Raw genomic sequence first — 20,758 nt, 5'->3', positions numbered from 1 at the left:
TCAATCTCAAGTTGTCAAGAATGTATAAAGGCATTTCCAATGAATATTGGAAATGTAAATGTAAAAAATGGACTTTGTATCATTCATGGCGGATGTGTGATAAAGCAAAGAAATATTGGAGTAGGATACATATCTTAATACTAAAAATTCTTAAAGTGAATATAAAGAGAAAACCAGAGACTTTTCTTTTGGGTTTAATGAAAAAAGACATGGGGGAAAAATTCAGAACTTTGGTGTTATTTTATGTTATTGCTACTTTATGAACAAAAACGGAAGGTTCACCTCGATCACCACAATGGATGAATGGCTGCAAAAATTGCTGGAATTAGCAGAGATGGCTAAATTGACTGTTTTGATCAAAGAAAAAATACAAATACTTTTATTTCTACTTGGGAACTGCTTCTGGATTTTGTGCTTGAAAAAAAATGAAACTTTGGTTTTGGGTTTTATTGATTAGATAGATATGTTCTTATAGAAATGGCTAGTTTATACTATTATGTAAAAGTCAAAAATTTGAGGTTTGTTGTTAATGCCTTATTCTACGGCACCAAAGAATCAATGTCTTTTTCCTCTTTTTCTCCTCCCCCCTTACTTTCCCTTTCCCTTTTCCCTTCCCTATTTTCCCTACTATTTACTTTTGTATTTTCTTTGTATGCTATACTATGTAAACTAATGAAAACTGATTTAAAAATGTTTTGTTCAATCAAACAAGAATTCATCAGGTCTAGTTGCCTTCATCACCAATCAACCAAATATCTCTAGGCAGCCCATCAACAGGACATGAAGACAACCACACTTAAAGAAGGAATTCTGCCTCTTTTCATGACTGCTCAATTTAGTTGTTCTAGCAAATGATTACTGATAAATATAACTAGAGTTCCATCAGCCCTGGCTTGTTAAAATGATATTGGATCACTTCAAAGACTTGCAAACTTGGTGAAGAAAAGGAACTATATCTCCCCTCTCTCTTTAAATCCATGTCTTCTTCCTTGACATTTCAGTGGGAAGCTGGTATCCCCCAAGTGGAAGAATTTCAAAGGATTACAGTTACTTTGTCGGGACAAGATCCGCCTCAACAATGCCATTTGGAGAGCTTGGTACATCCAATGTGAGTTTGGGGACTAGGGAAGGAGATGGGGAGAGGGTTGGAGGCAGTGGTGGGATTCAATTTTTTTTTGCTACCGGTTCTGTGGGCATGGCAGGGAAAGGATACTGCAAAATCCCCATTTCCACCCCACTCCAGGGCAAGGATACTGTAAAATGGTTCACCCACAAATGCGTGAACGACAAAAGCGCGCCTGACTAAACCACGGTGACAAAACTGCGAGTTCTAAAGCGCGCCAACGAATGAGCGCTGAAGCGCGCCGACAACAGCGCGCCGACAGAAGCGCACTGTAACCCTAACCCTAAACCTAACCCTAAACCTAACCCTAAACCTAACCCTAAACCTAACCCTAAACCTAAACCTAACCCTTACCTTAACTTAAATCGCGCTTCTGTCGGCGCGCTGTTGTCGGCGCGTTGATGACATCGTGGTTTTAGCGCCGCGCTTTTGTCAGCGCGCTTTTGTCGTTCGCGCATTTGTCGTGTCATACTGTAAAATCCCCCTTCCCTCCCCCTCCTAACCTGCTTTCCAGCTTCATTCTCCTGTGCAGGGCAACAGAAGAAGACCCAGCCGATCAGCTGGGACTTGGGAGGCAGAGAATAGATGTGGGCGGGGCTAGGTGGTATTTGTAGATTCTCCGAACTACTCAAAATTTCCACTTCTGGCGGTCAGAACTGGCTGAATACCACCTCTGGTTGGAAGGGGCAGATGGTTGGGAATTCAACTCAGCTTCAGTAGATAGGAGCCAGGAATGGGCTTCATTGTTTGCATTGCCCACATCTGAAAAACATTTTAGATCCAAGCACCAGTAAATTTAGATTTGGGGATGGGAGTGTTCGAGTAGATATTGTAATGACTGTTAGCCTAAAAGCTCAGCTACATGAAGAGCAAATGGCAAAATGGGGGGAGGTGAATAAAGAAACATTGAAGTAGAATGGTTCCCCCCCCCCACATAATTTGGTACCCAGCAGATGTTTTAGGCCCGTGATAGTGAACCTGTGGCACTTGTGTCTGGAGTAAAACATGGAGCCATGTCGCCTGGCATGTGTAGTGTCCCCTGTTTCTCTTCTGGGTTTCTGGCGTGCATGCGTGAGGGATGATCAACTGGCCTTCATGCATGTGGCAGTGCCAGAAGCTAGAAGAGCTGGTCTTCCATTTTCCAGTGTGAGCATGCGTGCTGGCCAGCTGATTGTCGCATGTGCATGCACGCCAATAACCAGAAGACTAGCTGGCTGGTGTGCATGAATGTGCCAAAACCAGAAGTTCATTTTCCGGGTGCGCATGCCCCCTGGGCAGCTCCTCTTCCAGGGTTCAGCTCAGGCATGCCACGTGTGCGCCAGGGGTGGGTTCCTGCCAGTTCTATAGAAGAGGTTCCACAAATCAACAGTACCGTTTAGAACCGGATCCAGCTCCCTCCCCCCGCCCGTCCTCACATCATCAAGATGAAGAGTGAGAGGAGGAATTCTGGGAGTTGAAGTCCACAAGTCTTAAAGCTTAATTCTGGGAGTTGAAGTCCACAAGTTTGAACACCCTTGGGTTTTTTTTCCTAAAGGGTTAGGGGTGCAAGGGTCTTGTAACTTGACAGCTTTAAGACTTGCGTGCTTCAAATGCAAGAGTTTCTGAGTCAACATTTTGGTTTCTAAGTAAGAGTGTTGTTAAGTGAGTTTCACCACATTTTAAAGTTGGCCACCCCCACCCAGTCACATGGTTGGCAAGCCACTCCCTCCTGGTCACATGGCCAGCAAGCCACTCCCACCCAGTCACATGGCCGGCAAGCCATTCCCACAAAGCAGACCACACCTACAGAAGAGGCTATAAAAAAATTTTAAACCCACCACTGGTGTGCGCACTCCCTTTTTGGCACTTGTTGCTAAAAAGGTTTGCCATCCCTGTTTTAGGCTGCAAGTCCAAAAAGTCTCAGCCAGCATGACCAAGGATAATGAGTGTAGTAATCCAAACTGCACTGGTTGGGGGAAAAATGAGTGTGTGTGGGAACATTCCTACATGTCCTTCTGCTTGATTACAAAACCTTGAGCAACAGCTCTATCTTTTCTGCTTTAATATATTTTTGGAGGTGAGACAAAAGAGAGGGTGGGGGCAGAGCAAATGACACGGTCGTCTCATAAAATAGATACTGAGAAGCAGTAGGAATACCTGTGCCGCCTCAGCTTGCTTCGACAAGGGAATATTTTACTGTAATGGATTCTTTACACAGATGTGGAACGCAGGAAGACCTCTGTTTGTGGATTTGTTACTCCTCTGGATGGGTCTGAAGCAGATGAGCATCGAAAGCCAGAAGTAAGTGGTGCAGTATTTTCTCCATATCATGAGTGTGTGTGTGACTGTGTGTTTATAGATGATGCTGAAGGTATAAGCATGAAAGATTAGGTCCACACGTGAAGGTCCAATTAAACTGATTTATTGCTACTTATGCCTGTGCACAGGTAAATTCTCAACTAATGGTTAGCATTTGCTAAGAATTAGATAAAGATTTAACAGAATTCAAGTGGCGGAGGTGAGGGGGCTGGACTGTTTGTGGCTATGTAGAGATTCTAGGCTACTCCCTCTTTTAACTCTTCCCCCAGGTTTTACCACTCCTTCCCCTACAGGGTGTTAGGAAAAGTCAACAAGGTTCACACAACATATTTGGCTTTGTCTATGAAGGTTCTCAGTCATCAAGGTCATGGTTGTCCCAAAAGGTTTTTTTTCCCCAAACAGCAACTGGACTTTCTTGATTTTTCTTGAAGAAGTTTTACTTCTCACCCAAGAAGCGTCTTATCTTCAAAAAAATAAAATCAAGAAAGTTCAGTTGGTTTTGAAAAAAACCCACCTTTGGAGATCTCTGCAGCTTTCATGCAACACAGTCTGATTGCTGAATCAAAAATGCAAAGTTTTTGGGTTGCAAAATGCACTCTATATAAGCAGCAGAGTTCATAGAACATATATAAATCACCAATGATCAAGGTTAAAATTAATCCAGTATTGGGAGTCCTTAGAACCACTTGGAGTTGCTGGGAATTGAGCATTTAATATTTAATAAATTATTGACATTATTAATTTATCAGACAGTGAAAACAAGAGCATCTTGTGAACTGGCTCAGTGTTTCCTTATGCTTGACTTTTTCTCCCATCTTCCTTTTATTGTGCTATACCATGAAATGTTTATTTCTGTTCTTTGACTGTTATATGGTCCCAGATATCGTTTAAAAGCCATGCGTTATAGTTTAGTGTGATGTTATCCATCTTAATCTACTCAGCAAGATAGTATTAGTATTGTATTGGAGACCTTTAAATATTTAAATATCTTTCCCTTCAAGTACATGGATAATACATGTTAATATTAAAATGGTTTTATCATCCCAAAAGCCAGGCTGAACTTGGAAAATTGCAATTTAAAAAATGTATTATTATTATTCTTTTAACCTATTCTTCTTCTGGCTTGTTGTCTTCCTTCTTCAGGCAGTTGTGCTGGAGGGAAACTACTGGAAGCGAAGAATTGAGGTGGTAATGAAAGAGTATCACAAATGGCGGACCTACTATAAGAAAAGAGTAAGGATTTGTCTCCCGTTCTCCTGACAATGTTATCAAGCTGACCTGCTTGGAGGTGGGGGGGATAGAAAAAAATAGACTCCGTATCTGTCCTCAGATACCTCCTGATGTCATCTGATTGCATCTGCCATTCACCATTTGCTGATGACAGGTTGACAAAAGAGGACTAAAAGTAATGGAGAGAGTCAAAAGTCAAACCATGAGTTGGGTAATAGCTCCACCTAGAGGCTCAGTTGGTCTTTGATTAGGAATGCCCACAGTTTGTTTACCTTTCCTAAGATTCACAAGAGATGGCAACTTTTGGCTCTGGAATTTCTGCTTCTGCAAGCTTGTTCTTATTATTATGTTATTATCTATATACCATATGGGGAGTGCGGTGGCTCAGTGGCTAAGACGCTGAGCTTGTCGATCAGAAGGTCGGCAGTTCAGCAGTTCAAATCCCTAGCGCTGCATAACGGAGTAAGCTCCCATTACTTGTGCCTAAAGCAGTGGTGGGTTTCAAAAATTGTTCGAACCTACTCTGTGGGTGTGGCCTCCTTTGTGGGAGTGGCTTGCCACCCATGTGACCGGATATGAAAATGCCAACGACACTTGTCAGAACCACCTTAAATTACCTCACACCCAGCACTGGCATGCATAAGAATATGATGTAAACTTGTTTTTTAAAAGGCATCTTTGGTTTGCATTAAAACAACTTCAACACATGCAATGTTCTGATTGCACCACAAACGCAGTAGTCATCCGTACCTTTCACAGAGGCACTGAGTTTTATAAATATGAGCATGATAGTGTAGAATAATCATATCCAAGGACCAGTGGTGGGTTTCAAAAAAATTTGGAGCCTCTTCTGTAGGTGTGGCCTGCTTTCCGGGTCCACTGGTGGAACCTCTTCTAACCGGTTCGGTAGATTTGACGAACCGGTTCTACCGAATAGGTGCGAACTGGTAGGAACCCACCTCTGGCCTAAAGGAGAAAGCTCCAATCAGGAGGTGTGAATTTTTTTGCACATCCTTGTACCTTAAGGATATCTGAGATTACCTGAAAGAGTATTAGCAACCACTAGAGCCATCTACCTTATTTAAGAGCATTGTCCTTATTAGCATGATTCAAACTACCTGCCAAGGTGGCGCAGTGGTTAAATGCAGCACTGCAGGCTGACTGCTAGATCAGCAGTTCAGCGGTTCAAATCTCACCGGCTCAGGGTTGACTCAGCCTTCCATCCTTCCGAGGTGGGTAAAATGAGGACCCAGATTGTTGTTGGGGGCAATATGCTGACTCTGTAAACCGCTTAGAGAGGCCTGAAAGGCCTATGAAGCGGTATATAAGTCTACTGTTATTGCTATTGTTATTGCTATTTTCATTCCCACTGAAATGAGGGTGACTTCTGATTGTCTTTTAACAGCTCCAATCAGAAAACGTGTCATTCCTCAATTGAAATCCAAGTCTAACATAGCATTTCTCTTACAGCTCCACAGGTTTAGCCGGGAAGGAGAAGTTCCCAGCCCAAAACCGGTGAGTGAAGAGAATCTGGTTGAATCCATTTGGAGTTGCATATAAAGGATGTTCCGACCTAGGATTCCCAAAAGCACGAAGCCAACTCCTTGTCCCGATAAAACCCTTTTTATTTTGTTTAAAGTAAATTCCTCTCCAGCCAAGTCCCAACTAACAGTCTTTCAAGAGATTTCACAGCTACAGACTTTTATCAGGCTTGGAGAGCTGCCAGGCCGATATCGTCCAAACACCACCCTGTAGCAGCAATTATTTGGCAAGAAGTCAGGAACAGATCTTCACCCTAATGAATAGAACTAATTGTCTCCTGCAAACTCCCTTCCCCTTTTGCTCCTCTTTATTCCCTATGGGAGGGGCCATTCACCGTCCACCTGTGGCCTTACTCCTGAGTCGACCCTTGTTCCTTAGCTGTTCCCTTCTCCTGGCAGCTCTGCGCATGCACACACTGGGAACAGGCTCCAGCTGTTCTTCTGCCCCACTGATGTCTGACTCTGAAGGCGGCTGATAACTGTCAGATGGCCCTGGCCCCCACTCTGCCTCCAACACAGAGCCCTCGTCAGAGCTTTCCCCAGACTCCAGGACTGGCCTATGTTCCTCCCCAACCTCCTCATTGTCTAAATCTCCTGCCAGATCCGCTGGCCACTGGCGGGCCACAACAAAGGGATCCTGATGAGATCCCAGCTGAAGATTCATTTCTCTCCTATGCAGGAAGATGTACCTTGGCAATCAACAGAGAACTGGTGTAACCAGCTGTTCTCCAATGTGGTGCCAATGCTGCTGCGGGATAAGGAAGAGGAGGAGGAGCAGGGAAGGCAGCTCTTTGATATGGACAGCTTCCTCTCAGACATCTCAGACACTCTGTTCACCATGACTCAGGGCAACTGTCCACCTCAGTCATCATCAGAGGAAGGTAATTCTGGTGTCCATCTCTCCTGGCTTTGGGACAGTCTGAAGATATATTTTTTTTAATTCTATTTATTTTTATTTAGGTAATTTATATTGGCGCCTATTCACACATGGTGACCTCAAGGCGGCTTACAGAATATAAAACCTCGTATAAAAACAATAAAACTTAATATAATAAATTGATAAAATAATATAATAAACCCCCATCCCCCATCCTGGTGACAGCACCTCACACGAGCCATTTAATGGGCTCCATCCCTCCCTGTGTTCCCCAGGCCCACTGGCAGAACCAGGTCTTCAGCGCCTTTTGGAAGATTGCTAGAATGGGGGCCATTCTGATCTCTGGGAGGATGATGTTCCAGAGAGAGGGGGCCAACACAGAGAAGGCCTTTCTTCTGGGTCCCACCAGGTGTATCTCCCTAGGGGATGGGATCTGCAGCATTCCTTGCCTCCGTGCTCTAATGGGTTGGGTAGATATGACTGGAAAGAGACAGTCCCTGAAATAATCTGGTCCCAAGCCATGAAGGGCTTTAAAGGTGACAACCAGCCCCCTAAATTGCACCTGGAAGCAAATCGACAGCCAATGCAGCTCCTGCAGGAGAGGTGATACATGTGCACAAAACCATGCAGGCTGCTGCATTTTGGACCAAGTGGAGCTTCTGGATGCTCTTCAAGGGCAGCCCCACATAGAGCACTAGGCTACAGCAGAGCATTGGTCTCTCTAATTTTGCATTCAGTTTGGGACGCGGGCTTAGTGGCTAAGACTTGTCAATCAGAAAGATTGGCAGTTCAATGGTTCGAATCACTAGAGCCACGTCATGGAATGAGCGTGGAGTGAGTTGCTTGTCTCAGCTTCTGCCAACCTGCAGTTCGAAAGCATGTAAAAATAGCAATATAGCAGTAGACTTATATACCGCTTCATAGGCCTTTCAGGCCTCTCTAAGCGGTTTACAGAGAGTCAGCATATTGCCCCCAACAATCTGGGTCCTCATTTTACCCACCTCGGAAGGATGGAAGGCTGAGTCAACCCTGAGCCGGTGAGATTTGAACCGCTGACCTGCTGATCTAGCAGTAGCCTGCAGTGCTGCATTTAACCACTGCGCCACCTTGGCTCTTAAAATGCAAGTAAAAAAATAGGGACCACCTTTGGTGGGAAGGTAACAGCATTCCATGTTCCATTCGGCGTTTAGTCATGCCGGCCAAATGACCACAGAGACGTCTTCAGACTACACTGGCTCTTCAGCTTTGAAATGGAGACAAGCACCGCCCTCTAGAGTCAGGAACGCCTAGCACATATGTGCAAGGGGAACCTTTACCTAACAGGTTGGTCTACATTACTGTGTCCTTTTTTAAACAGGTAATTAGAGAACAGTGTTTCTCAATCTTAGTAAATTTAAGATATGTGGACTTCAGCTTCCAGAATTCCCCAGCCAGCATGGGACATTTTAGGAGTTGATGACACACATCTTAAAGTTGCTGAGAGTAAGAAACATTCATTTAGAATGAGGACAGAGAACCCATTGATCCAATGGCCTAAAGTTCCCTGCCCAGGTCAGCTAGTTTGGTCCAAAGGCCTTGAGCAGACTTTGCTTTTCAAAATCCTCCTCTTCCCTTCCTCTCTTTCTGCATGACTAAATAACAAGAGTCACAGTTGTATGAGCCACATAAACATCCGCTTCTACTGCTCTTTACCTTTCACTTTTGAAAGCTAAATGTCTATGTGGGAGGAACAGGTGGCAACAAGCAAAAGTCTGTCTGAGCGCAGATACAACTATTGAAAGGTTATATAGATTGGTGCCTGAATGCTAGAAACAGGAGTGAAATGCTACCGGTTCGGACCAGTTCGCCTAAACTGGTAGTAAAAAAAGCTACCGATTCGCCTGAACTGGTAGTAAAATAATGCTACCGGTTCAGGCGAACCAGTATTTCCCACGATCAGCTGTGCCACTCGATTTATATTAGCTAGAAAGCAGGATTTCCTGCTTTCTAGCTAATCTAAATCGTGTGGCACAGCAGATTCCCCCCCACCCCCCGCTGTTCTACTTACCTTTGCAGGCATGCTTTGGTAGCAGGCTACACCACCTGCCCGGACGTCATCATGTATGTTTTTGAATCTCTGCACATGCACGTAAGGTCCTGCGCTTGCGCAGAGGTGACGCATGTGCTCACATTTGTGAACCAGTAGCGAAGGTAAGTAGATTTCACCCCTGACCTAGAAGTATGAGTGTTTCTGGCTTGTCCCACTCATGATCCTCCGGAAGAGACCTAAGTCGATCTGACACAGCAAGGCAGTTCTTAAGTTGGGCTGTAATCAGAACCTCCATGAACAGGGGCAGTGTTTCCCCCTGGGCTAGGCAAGCAGAATAGCTATAGAGATATAACTCTTCATATAGAGAAATTTAGCTGGCTGCATCGCACTCATAGATCTCCATGAGTTCTATGGTAAATCTTCACTTTCTTTTCCTCTCTTACAGCTTACGTTGGCAACGCGGACATGATCCAACCAGACCTGGCCCCACTGCAGCCAAATCTTGATGATTTCATGGAGATATCTGGTAGGAACCAGCCTATTCTGGGGGAAGCGGAAGAGATCATGGGAAAGATCTAGAATGGGAGCCATTTGATGGTTATGACCTGTGAGGCGCATTCAAGGCTTCAGCAGAGGCTTCCATTCTAAGGCCCTTTGGTTCTATTAATGTGTCACATTTTCTCAATTTGCTGGAAATGGGGGAAAGGAGAGGGAGGAGGAGGAAGAGGAGGAGGAAAGTCCTCAACTCCAATCCCACTCTTGATACTGGAATCCAATTTAAAGCATCCCTGACAGATGGCTCTCCAGCCTCCACTTTTAACAGTTCCCCAAATATAACTTGTGTTACATGAATGTGGAACCATGCCAGGGGCTACTCAGAGAGGAAGGAAAAGTTTCTACTCAAGAAAGAGGAAATTTCTGAGGAGGGGGTGGTCGGGGGCTGCAGACCAGGAAGCAGCCAAAGACCAAATGAAGGACTGAAGAGTAAAATGTGGGCTGGAGGAGGGTCACTTCACTCCTTTTACCGATGTGCTTCTGAATTTAGGAAACACTTAGAACCAAGGAATGGAAAAACAACCCCTTAGCTCATGCGGGTTTTGTGCAAGGTACTTGCCCATGAAACCCTTTCTCAAGCATCCTATTGCAGAAACTCATGATCCGTTTTGTACAATATGCTGACTAGGTTGAAATGGGGTCAGGTATTTTGGGGTTCAGAAAATTGTGAAAAAAACAGTTGCTATGTTAGCACATTGTGTGAACCAAGCCATCATGTAATATTGGCTTTAATATGTTGTGTGTACCAGTGATGGGTTTCAAAATTTTTTAGAACCTCTTCTGTAGGAGTGGCCTGCTTTGTGGGAGTGGCTTGCCAGCCATGTGACCGGGTGGCAGTGGCTTGCCAGCCATGTGACTGGGTGGACGTGGCCAACTTGTAAAATATGGTGAAACTCACTTAACAATGCTCTTGCTTAGCAACCAAAATGTTGGCTCAGAAACTCTGGAATTTGAAGCACGCAAGTCTTAAAGCTGTCAAGTTACAAGACCCTTGTACCCCTAACCCTTTAGGAAAAAAAACCCAGGGGTGTTCAAACTTAGCAGCTTTAAGACTTGTGGATTTCACATTCCCAGAATTCCTCCTCTCGGTCTTCATCTTGATGATGTGCGGACGGGCGGGGAAGGAGCTGGAACCGGTTCTAAACGGCACTGTAGATTTGTGGAATCTTTTCTATAGAAGAGGTTAGAACTGGCAGGAACCCACCCCTGGTGTGTACTCAACCAGAAGTAAGGTGCCAGGAAGGTTGTGTTCTTCCTTCAGGTTGACAAACTCTAATTCAGATTTCTCCAATCTGATAACTCCCCCCACCCCCAATCCACTACAACCCTGTAGTATAATTCCCAGTAACCATATGCTGGCTTAGAATCATTGGAACTGGACTCCCAATATACCTAGAAAGTACCTGGTTTGGGAGAAGAGATGGATCCTTCTTAGAGTGACTGAGAACTGTAAAGGTGATGGATACCTTTGAATGATGATGCAGTGAAGAGGTAAATGGTGGGTGCAATTGAAATCTCATTACACATGTTGTCCTCAATTAATTGCTTCAATAGTATGTGCATTTGAGTCAGAGCCCTAAGGAAAAGGCATCCTTCTTTCCTTGCTTTTATATGACAGTCTGTACTGTCACCAACTTAGAAGAGTTGTTAAAAATTAACATTTAAATGTTAAATTTAACATTTAAATGTTAAACATTTAACATTTTAAAAATTTAACATTTAAAAATTTATTTCTGTTGACTGGGTGGCTTCCAGTGGAAAGGTGACAGCAAAAATAGCCATACATTTGACAACTCTTGAAATAATTAAAATGATTTTGATCCACTGCTGTGGTCTTAGCTGTGTAGTCCAGGATATTTGAAACCCAGCGAATATGATTGTACGTACTAATTGTTGAAATCTTTTAATTAAGGAGTTAGAATCTACCAACATTTTTTTTTGAATGTTACTGCTTTTAACGTCAGTCTTGATGCATAGAAATTGATAATGCTTTTTCTGGTGTGAAGATAGTGATGATGGGGAAAACTGTGTTGGCTGTGTTCCAAAAAATAATTTAAAAATATAGAAGGAAAGTCAGTAAATAAGGGCTTGATTTAGATCTTTTGTTAAGCTCAATTCTCAGGAGTAATTTTAAAAAATCAAGGAAATAGATGTTTCAATGAAGAGAAACACTTTAGACATGCTCAGAGGCAGTTTATCTCACAGCTAGAATTTTAGGGACTTTAATTTTCAGTTAAGCCTTGTTTCCTTTAGGAAGGACTAAAGGACTGGTGTCTGAACTGCACCCTCTTCCAGGGGTCTTGGGGCCGCCACCTGAGAATCCCATCCAGGGGTGAAATTCAGCAGGTTCTAACAGGTTCTGGAGAACCGGTCGTGGAAATTTTGAGTAGTTCTGAGAACCGGCAAATACCAACTCTGGCTGGCCCCAGAGTGGGGTGGGAATGGAGATTTTGCAGTATCCTTCCCCTGCCATGCCTACCAAGCCATGCCCACAGAACTGGTAGTAATTTCATCACTGTCCCCATCCTGTAACTAAACAGTGGACATTAACCTGATTATATTCCCAAACTTCCATATCTTGGAAGACTAAATTGAGCCTGCATTGTGCCAGGGACTGAAAACGTTTCTAAAAAGCCCCCTTCTTATCTCGATGTTCCGGAAGCCTCTTTGACTTTTTTTTTTTATGGAAGGAGAGTAGTTCAAGGAAAAACCTGGGTTAGCCCCCCCCCCCCAAAAAAACACCCACTGTAAGATCACCAACTCTGTCCCCAGACAGGCTCCTCTGCTTGTCAGTCAAAGGGCAGAGGCCCCTGTTGAATGAGGAACCACCACCCTTTTGCTGCTCTGAATGTCTGGAGAGGAGAGGAACCTGAACCATATGGAGAAGTCCCCATGGCAGGACCACGGCAGTCCCTGGGGATGGTGACAGACTGCTGCTGGCCTTCCCCTGCAGGTAGGAGATGATGGGGCAGATGTGGTGGGAGTTGAGCCTTGCTTTTATTCGGTCCCCTCCCTGTTCCCTGGCATAGATAGCCCTTTCCTATAAACCTAAGGGCTGCGAGAGAGCTGGTGCTCAGGGAAAGAAGGAAGTGCTCTCTGTACTTGTTCAGAGCACTCTCTTTCTGTAGACTTGGGCCATCTGATCCTTCATCTCTACCCCAGAGGTGAGGTTCAGTTGTGAAAACATAACTGCATATAACAAAGTAGCCAGAGACCAGGAAAGCAATGTGGGGAGTTCTTGCATCTCTCAGGAATTTATAGAGTGAATTTTGCCTTGTCCTACCTAGTTCAATCACCCTCATGTGGCAAACTATAGCTGCTTCATGGCTACAGATGAAGCACAATATCTCCTAGATGTTTTCTGATTTGGGCCTCCCAATCCTAAGAAGAAGCTGCTTGGAAATTGGAATTCTCGAATGTATGGAGGCAGCTAGGAGAGATCATTCTCTCTGATCCAGGGGTGGGGTTGTAAATAAAATATCACCTTTCTTCTCAAGAAGCTGAAAACTACTTGGTGGGGCAAGGAGCCGCTGCAGCAGAGGACCTTCCCTGGAAAGGGGACAGTATGCTAAATAGTCCTTACTACTACTTTATTTTCTCACATCCCGACTGATTCTGCCCAAGTCTTTGAAAGAAATTGGCAAAAGTGCATTTAGCATTCACAGAGCAATAAAATAGGAGGATTACAGGCAATTTACGGTTTATTCATCAATCATCCATGGTCTCATACTGAGTCTTAGATATCGGACAATCTACTTGTTTCCGCTAACTTTTAGTCACTGCGATCCGCAGCTATTTGTACAATCTGTGGTGTGTTTCTACACTCTGTGATACTTGCCAAGCCTTTCTATGAACTGGCCGTTAACAGTGAAGTATAATGAATGTATAAATTTTTTTTTTTTTTCATTAAGATTGAAATTGAAAGGTTTTTTTTAACATCTTGGGGTGGGGGGAACCCCCAAGGAGATATGGCTGATGCAAGAAAAGAAACTTAATGTGTGATCTGTATGGAAACTTACAGCTAGCTTTTCCACTCTTCATCTGTGTTTGGTCTGGCGTAATCTGACGCTACACCATGAAATCTCTGTCCTGTAGTTTAGAAGTCAAGGAATAGATTTCCTTAATAACAATTTTAGTCTGGCTGCCCATATTATATGGAATAATCTTCTTTGCTACAGGGAAAGAATGGCAAAATTTAGATGAGGCCCAGCCTTGTCTGACTTGGAGTGTGCTTATTGCCTCACCATACCTTATTTCACACACCACACTGCATATTTGGTTGAATTTGGGCATGTTAAGTGATGTCTTATCACTTAACATTATTAAGTGATAAGACATTGTTTATTGAGTAAATAACATTTGGATTTACACAACATATACTATAGTTCATGGTTTGCTAAGTACAGTCATTTCTTATTCAGTAGTTAGTTATTTTGGCAAGCTTAATGTGTTATTTGTGTATGACATGTTATGCCTGCCAAATAAGATATGTTATGGTTTACACAATACATGACCTGGAGTGTCCTAGAAAAGTAGGATTAAATTATAAAAATAAATGAGTAAAGCCAGTGAATGGGAATTGCATTGCTGTTTTTCCGTTACTCGATGTACAGTTATGCAGTTTAATATATTGATGCAAACATTTAAGACTGTGTGAACTAACCAGCATTGTGCAAAATAACATGATTGATTAGGTGCCGTCAAGTCATTGTCAACTCTTCATGAGTAGGTAGATAGATCTGTCCCTCACCTGGTGTTTCAGGTCTTCCAACATTGCACCATTGCCACTATAACTGAGTCCATCTAGCTTGCTGTGTGTTGTTCTCTTCACTTTCCTTCCATCTTTCTCAATATTAGAACCTTTTCTAGATCACACTGGTCTTGACATACAGTGTCCAAAGTAGGATAATTTGAGCCAGATCATTTGTGCCCATGTGGGAACTCAGGGTTAATTTGTTCAATGATATTTTTTTTCTGTCCATGGTATACTCCAACACCAATGTTCAAAAGTGTCAATAATCTTCCTATCCTGCTTTTTCAAAATTTAAAAATAGCATGAGTGAGAGAAAAAAACTTACCCTGGAGAACTTATATTCAGTAGGGAGATGAACAGTCTATAATTAGTACAGAGAGGGCCAGGATATGTTTATATTTGGCCTTCTCAGTTAATGCTTGCAAGTGACAGTTACATACCAAGAAAAGCTGCAATGATGTAATTTACAGAGTCAATGGCTGCATTTTTATAACACGATCAAGCAGTTCAATTAAAGTCCTAATAACTCTCTGCACATGCAAAAGGGTGGATTTGTTTTCTGATTTGGTTCACTTACTGTAGTTTCTTTACGGTTCAGCCTGTTGATCAAACTCTTACTTAAACTATCATAATAGTAGTACCTGCAATAATAATAATGATAATTATTAATATTATTCATTTTAGTCTCCAAAGATGCAGAGAGAGAGGAAATGATATGCTGTCAAAGTTGAAAACTGTACTTTTTGAACAGGGGGGCAGGATTTAAAGCAAAATAGATATTCCTAACTCATCAATGTTGCTTGTTATTTGTTTAAAATCATACCAAGAATATTGACAGTTTGTAGTCTTGCAGGGAGAAAGATAGGGAGGCTATTTACTTCTAGCAAAGGATATTGCTAGAAGAATGAAATAGGCATAAATAATGCATATGTGTGAATGCAGTTGCACAACTGCAATCCTGGATAGGTTTACTCTGAAATAGGCTGCAATTTTTATATAAGAATAAAATCTTTTGAATACAACTGGGCTTTTGAACAAACAGGATTACACTGTGTAGTATGGTAGAGGTCGAACAAGTATTTAGGGGAATAAAGGAAAAAAAACCTGCTGTGGATTTGATGAGGAAATAAGGCACATATGCCGATTACCTCCCTTCGTCCCATCAGATCGCACAGAGTGGGCCTCCTCCGAGTTCCATCCGCCAGTCAGTGCCGACTGGCGACTACGCGGAGGAGAGCCTTCTCAGTAGCAGCTCCGACCCTTTGGAACGATCTCCCCGTAGAGATTCGCACCCTCACCACAGTCCAGAGCTTCCGCACAGCCCTTAAGATCTGGCTATCCCGTCAGGCCTGGGGATAAGATCTTCATACACCCCACCCGAATGTTGAATGAATGTTGTGTTTTATTGCTATTATTATTTGTACTCACATATTATTTTACGTTTTGTCTTGCACTCCCTTCCCATGAGTTGTAAGCCGCCCTGAGTCCCCTCAGGGAAAAGGGCGGCCTATAAGTGACAATAAAATACTACAAATACTACAAATACTTATGTAGCCTACCTGTCAGGGCTATTGTAGACACAAATAATATAAGTGTTTCTTTTGGAAAAGGGCAGTTTCAGCAATAACAAATATTCCATATGCTAATGATCAATTGTAAAAAAAGTTGCAGTCCTGGGAAAGGGAAAATCTATTCACTGATTTCTTGAGATAAGGGCGTTTGTTTCTGTATGTGTTTGTAAATTTGGTAGAGGAGGGAGCTGAAACAGGGCTTGTATTGTGTTTACATGTGAAAAGGAGCTACAGTATATTTTTGTGTAAGTGCCAGTGGGGAAGGGCATATGTTAGGAAACATTGTGGGGGAGGATGCTCTGAAAGATTGGGGAAAAAAGGAAGTAGCTGGGCTCTGTGTGAGTGTGTGTGTGTAAGGGTGTATTCTGTTGTCAGAGGGAATTAATTTTGGAGGGGTCAAAAATCAGGATGGGCATTTACCATATTGCATAATTTATGGGTGTGGGAAAATCAAGAATGCAGAGTTGGGGAAATTTGTGGGTAGGGGGGTACTTCTTGAGACTGAGGGAGTGCTTCCTGAGTGAGCTATTTTTTTGGCAGAAGCAAAAGAGTCCTTATATTCTTAAGGACTAGAAATTTATAAATGCATAACTGTTCAAAGATCAGATGTGTTGACTGCAGTCTTGTCAATATGTAAAGTGCCACAAGTTTTTTTGTTGCATTGCTGCAGAAGGTGGCTAATCCTATCAGGCATCTTTTTGACATATCGGGTACCAATTGTGGGGAAATTTCATTCCTGAGCACAATCTGCTATTGGAAATTTCTGTAATGTTCTGCTTCTATAATGCAATTGTATATGTACATACAAATAGGTCAGTGCATATTTTTGCATGCAGTTTGGTTTTTCTTGGAGTTTCCTTTAGCACGTCTCTGCAAATACCATAGAGAAGACAATAATGAGCTATGATACAAATAAATAAAATTATAATAGTAGCAGTTGGTGACCCAACAATCATTGTTTGCATTTATTGGGAATCCAAACAAGTTCTAGTTCCAGTGAAGAATAAAATGTGTGTTGAATATTCTCCCTCACCTCCAATCCTCTATTACTTGCAGAAGAACTATCATTGATTATATTTTAAGACCCAACCATCAAAAGAATGAATTTCTATTCTCTCAATCAGAGAGCTGTTCAAAGGTAGGTTGCACTAGAAAAAAATAAAATAAAATCAGCACAATAGAAATAGGCTTAATCCCAGAAGAAGGGATGGGACATTCTACCATATTTGGTGGTCCTGTACTGAGGCCACGAAATACTGGAGAAGGATTCAAAACTAGCTAAAAGAGATTACCGGGGCAAGCATGGAATGGAAACCCAAGACTTTTTTTACTAAGCATAAAACCAGAAAACATGAGTAAATCTATATGGCATTTGAGCCTACATATAATTGTGGCCGCAAGAATAACCTATGCGTAATTTTGGAAATCTACTACCATACCATCGGAAGATGCCATAATTAAAAAGATTTATGAATGTGCAGAAATGGACAGAATGACGGGTTGGCTGAGGGACAAAGGAGAAACGGAACATTATCTTAGCTGGAACCTATGGTATATGTGGGCAACAAGGAGAACAGCAGGGACTTAAAACGGTGAAAGTTAAATAGCAGTTGTTAACAATGGGAACTAAAAGTGAACATGGGTATTATAATAGATCCCTGAACTTTGTAACGAGAAGATGCTGGTTAGAGACTAAACAATGAGGAAGAAAAAAAAAGTTGGGCTGTGAATGACTATCACCGTGGGGAGTGGGAGGGGGGTTGTATGTTTAAAGTTGTATTTGTATGTCTTATTTTAAACAAAAATGTATAACTAATAAAGATTATTTGAAAAAAAATAGGCTTAATCCCCACCTAAAACCATTGAGCAAAATTAGATAGATTTAAGAGAGATCACCATAATATTGTGACCCGTCAAAACCGCGGTCGACAAAACCGCGCTCGATGAAAGCACGTACCTGACGTCATCAGCAGCGTGATGAAAAAAATTAAAAAATAAATTAAATTAAAATTAAAATTAAATTAAAGCAAGCCGATTCACATAAAGGTAAGGGTTAGGTTTAGGGTTAGGGTTAGGTTAAGGGTTAGGGTTAGGTTTAGGGTTAGGTTAAGGGTTAGGTTTAGGGTTAGGTTTAGGGTTACGTTTGGGGGGGTTAGGGTAAGGTTTTCACTTTAATTTTAAATTTACCGCTCACAGCGCGATTTTGTCGAGCGCGCTTTTGTCGAGCGCGCTTTTGTCTACCGCGGTTTTGTGGTGGAACCCCATAATATGACTATAGTACAATAGCAACAAAAACAGTGTTGGAAAAGTCAGAATACAATTATTTTCATCTATCTAAAAATGTCTCTTGTGTCTCTTGAAGGAGGCACTAATAAAGCAATTGGCTGATCATGGAGGGTGACCTTTTAAAAGCAGGTGTTCCATTCAGGAGGCCACACAAAATGGCACCACAGCTGAAAAGCTGAACACTTTGAAAGGTTTGCACATTAGTCAAAAGTAAATGCCATCAGGTAATCTGTGTTCAGCGTGTTATGAGAATCCAGCCATTGATTTTGCACATTATGGAATCAGGCCAGTTGGATGAACTGCCTGCATCAGTTCTGGATTCTATAATGTTTCTAAAGAGTTAAAGGAAAGTAGAAGTCTATGGACACAAAATCCAGATCTTACTAATCCAACTTTAGATAGGTTGCTCTTGAAGGATTAGCTATATACCGTATGTATTAAAATGAAAGATACCAATAAATCTTATTGGAGAGATTTATTTACTTGCATTATAATATTATAATAGGGCAGCAGAGGGCTCAGCAGTTATGACACTGGGCTTGTCAGCTGGAAAGCCAGCAGTCTAGGTTTGAGACCTGAGTGCCACGCAATGGGGTGAGCTCAAAAGCATGCAAATGCAAGTATATAAATAAGTACCACTTTGTTGGGAAGGTAACAACGCTCTGTGACATTATGCTGGCCACCTGCCTTTGGGCGGCACTAGCTCAATGGCCTTTAAACGTAGGTATGCACCGCCTCCTATTGTCAGCAACAGCTGGCAAAGTAAAATCCACAGGGCCTCCTCTGTATTGTGATAAATATATTATGAATTCTTCAGTGGAAACAGGAAGACTGTTTTCTCCACACACAAAAAAAAACCTTAGGTTTTTCAGATCTTTTCAATACAATACATTAAAGCCTAAACCTTATGTAGATCTAGCATGCCTCAGTGAAACATTTTTGCCACCAAAACACTCTTTTTATATTAATTGTCTTAATGTTAGGCTTTGTCACAAAGTTCTAACTTGTATATTCCTAGTAGCAGCCAACTTTAGAAAACAACTGTTGGCCTCACTTGAAGAAACTGGCAAGATGAGTGTGGTCAGTTGCCTTAGCTGAAACGTTTTGACACATTTATAGCCGTTTAGTTCTTTTGTGTCACGTATGCTCATGAAAAGGATGGTCTACGTCCAGCACATTGTGGAGAAATGGATTTTGTCGCATAAACATGTTTCTTACTTGCTTGGGTAGCGTTTTGGTTTTTGTAATTCTATTCACAAGATAGTGAAGTTAATTTAAAAACAGACTTTAAACCCACTTCAGCAAAACACAACTGTTACATTCATGTGACATGTTATGCCCAAACAAACCACATTGTCTTATACTGTAACATGATGCCTTAGTTTGTAAAACATGCTAAAGCAGCGTCTGGGCTTCCAAGCCTTATAGCACCTCAAAATAGTTTAGCTGCCGTGTAAACTGAGCCAGTATTGTAGATGCAGTTCCCAATAAATTTACTAAGTAGTTGATGCAACCTCAGACATTCTAATCTTCCCTTGCCTCTGTGTGTGTGTGTGTATGTGTGTGTACACTCGTCTTCCCCTTGTGCACAATCTCCCTGCTTTTCACCCATGCCAATTCTATATTACTAAAAATGAAGTTTCTAGGTCACAAAAATGACTGAGGTCGGTCAATTTAAAATTGGGAATCAACATCGGAAAAAGAACAACCCCCACACATCGAGTGGAAAAATCTTCAGAGTGCTTGATGTGGGGGTTGTGGTTTTCAAAATTTCCACTTTGGATTGAGGAAGAAAAGAGGCTCGGAATGACTATGCCCATTTCACGCAACTCCGAAAGTGCCAAGGCAGCGGTTTGGGCTGTCTGACCCTCCAGAAACGAGAGTTATGCTGCAGGGACAGGAAGGGAGAGTAAAGCCACAGCTGGGTCACGGGGCTCAGCTTCGGGAAGACCATGGGATGTGGTTAGCCACAGGCTGCACGCAAAGCAGGCGCAAGAAAGCAGACACAGACCTGTTTGATACCTCCAGGGAGGTGCGTAGTACAGCCTTTATTGTCATTGTGCACCATGTATACAACAAAAATTGTGTTTGACCTTCTTTACAACAAAGATTGTTTGGTTCCTTCTCTCCTGACCAAACAGTGTTTGTGGATTTGTGGGAGGCCTACACTTGCCATGTTTTCTTCCACGACTATGGGAGTTTTACATTTTGAGGCTCCAAAATCGTATGTGGACCCAAGCAATCATTGGGGCAAGCTCCACAGATCTGCTACATGATTTTCCTTATGTCAGAAGGGGAAAATTATTAAACACAGGGAGTATCAGCTGCGTTTCATAAGCATCAGTTTGAATTAGTTGTAAGTTTACATGAAATGATTTTAGCCTTTCTGCTGGCCTCATCCATGTGTTGCCCCCTAGCTCCAGCCACTGCGCCAGTATGGTGCTTCACTCAGCCATGACCAAGTATGGCCCCAGACTACAAAATATTGGATGCCC

At 42.4% G+C, this 20,758-nt stretch overlaps 1 protein-coding gene across 1 annotated transcript in view; it reads left to right on the top strand.

Moving 5' to 3' along the window:
• MLXIPL (MLX interacting protein like) overlaps positions 1-20,758 on the top strand; it is a 61,108-nt gene that overhangs the window by 24,006 nt on the left and 16,344 nt on the right. The window contains exons 2-7 of the mRNA XM_087717332.1: positions 1,002-1,108; positions 3,321-3,403; positions 4,565-4,654; positions 6,122-6,166; positions 6,872-7,073; positions 9,544-9,624. Coding sequence (XP_087573458.1) covers positions 1,002-1,108; positions 3,321-3,403; positions 4,565-4,654; positions 6,122-6,166; positions 6,872-7,073; positions 9,544-9,624 — 608 coding nt within the window. The remainder of the gene's footprint in view (positions 1-1,001; positions 1,109-3,320; positions 3,404-4,564; positions 4,655-6,121; positions 6,167-6,871; positions 7,074-9,543; positions 9,625-20,758) is intronic.

This window comes from Thamnophis sirtalis, unplaced genomic scaffold (genome assembly GCF_051295495.1).
Source record: "Thamnophis sirtalis isolate CommonGarterSnake01/CBP01778 unplaced genomic scaffold, rThaSir2_p1.2 scaffold_6, whole genome shotgun sequence".
NCBI lineage: Eukaryota > Metazoa > Chordata > Lepidosauria > Squamata > Natricidae > Thamnophis > Thamnophis sirtalis.
Note: the sequence above shows the minus strand (reverse complement) of the source record. Positions and strands in the feature narration are given on the sequence as shown.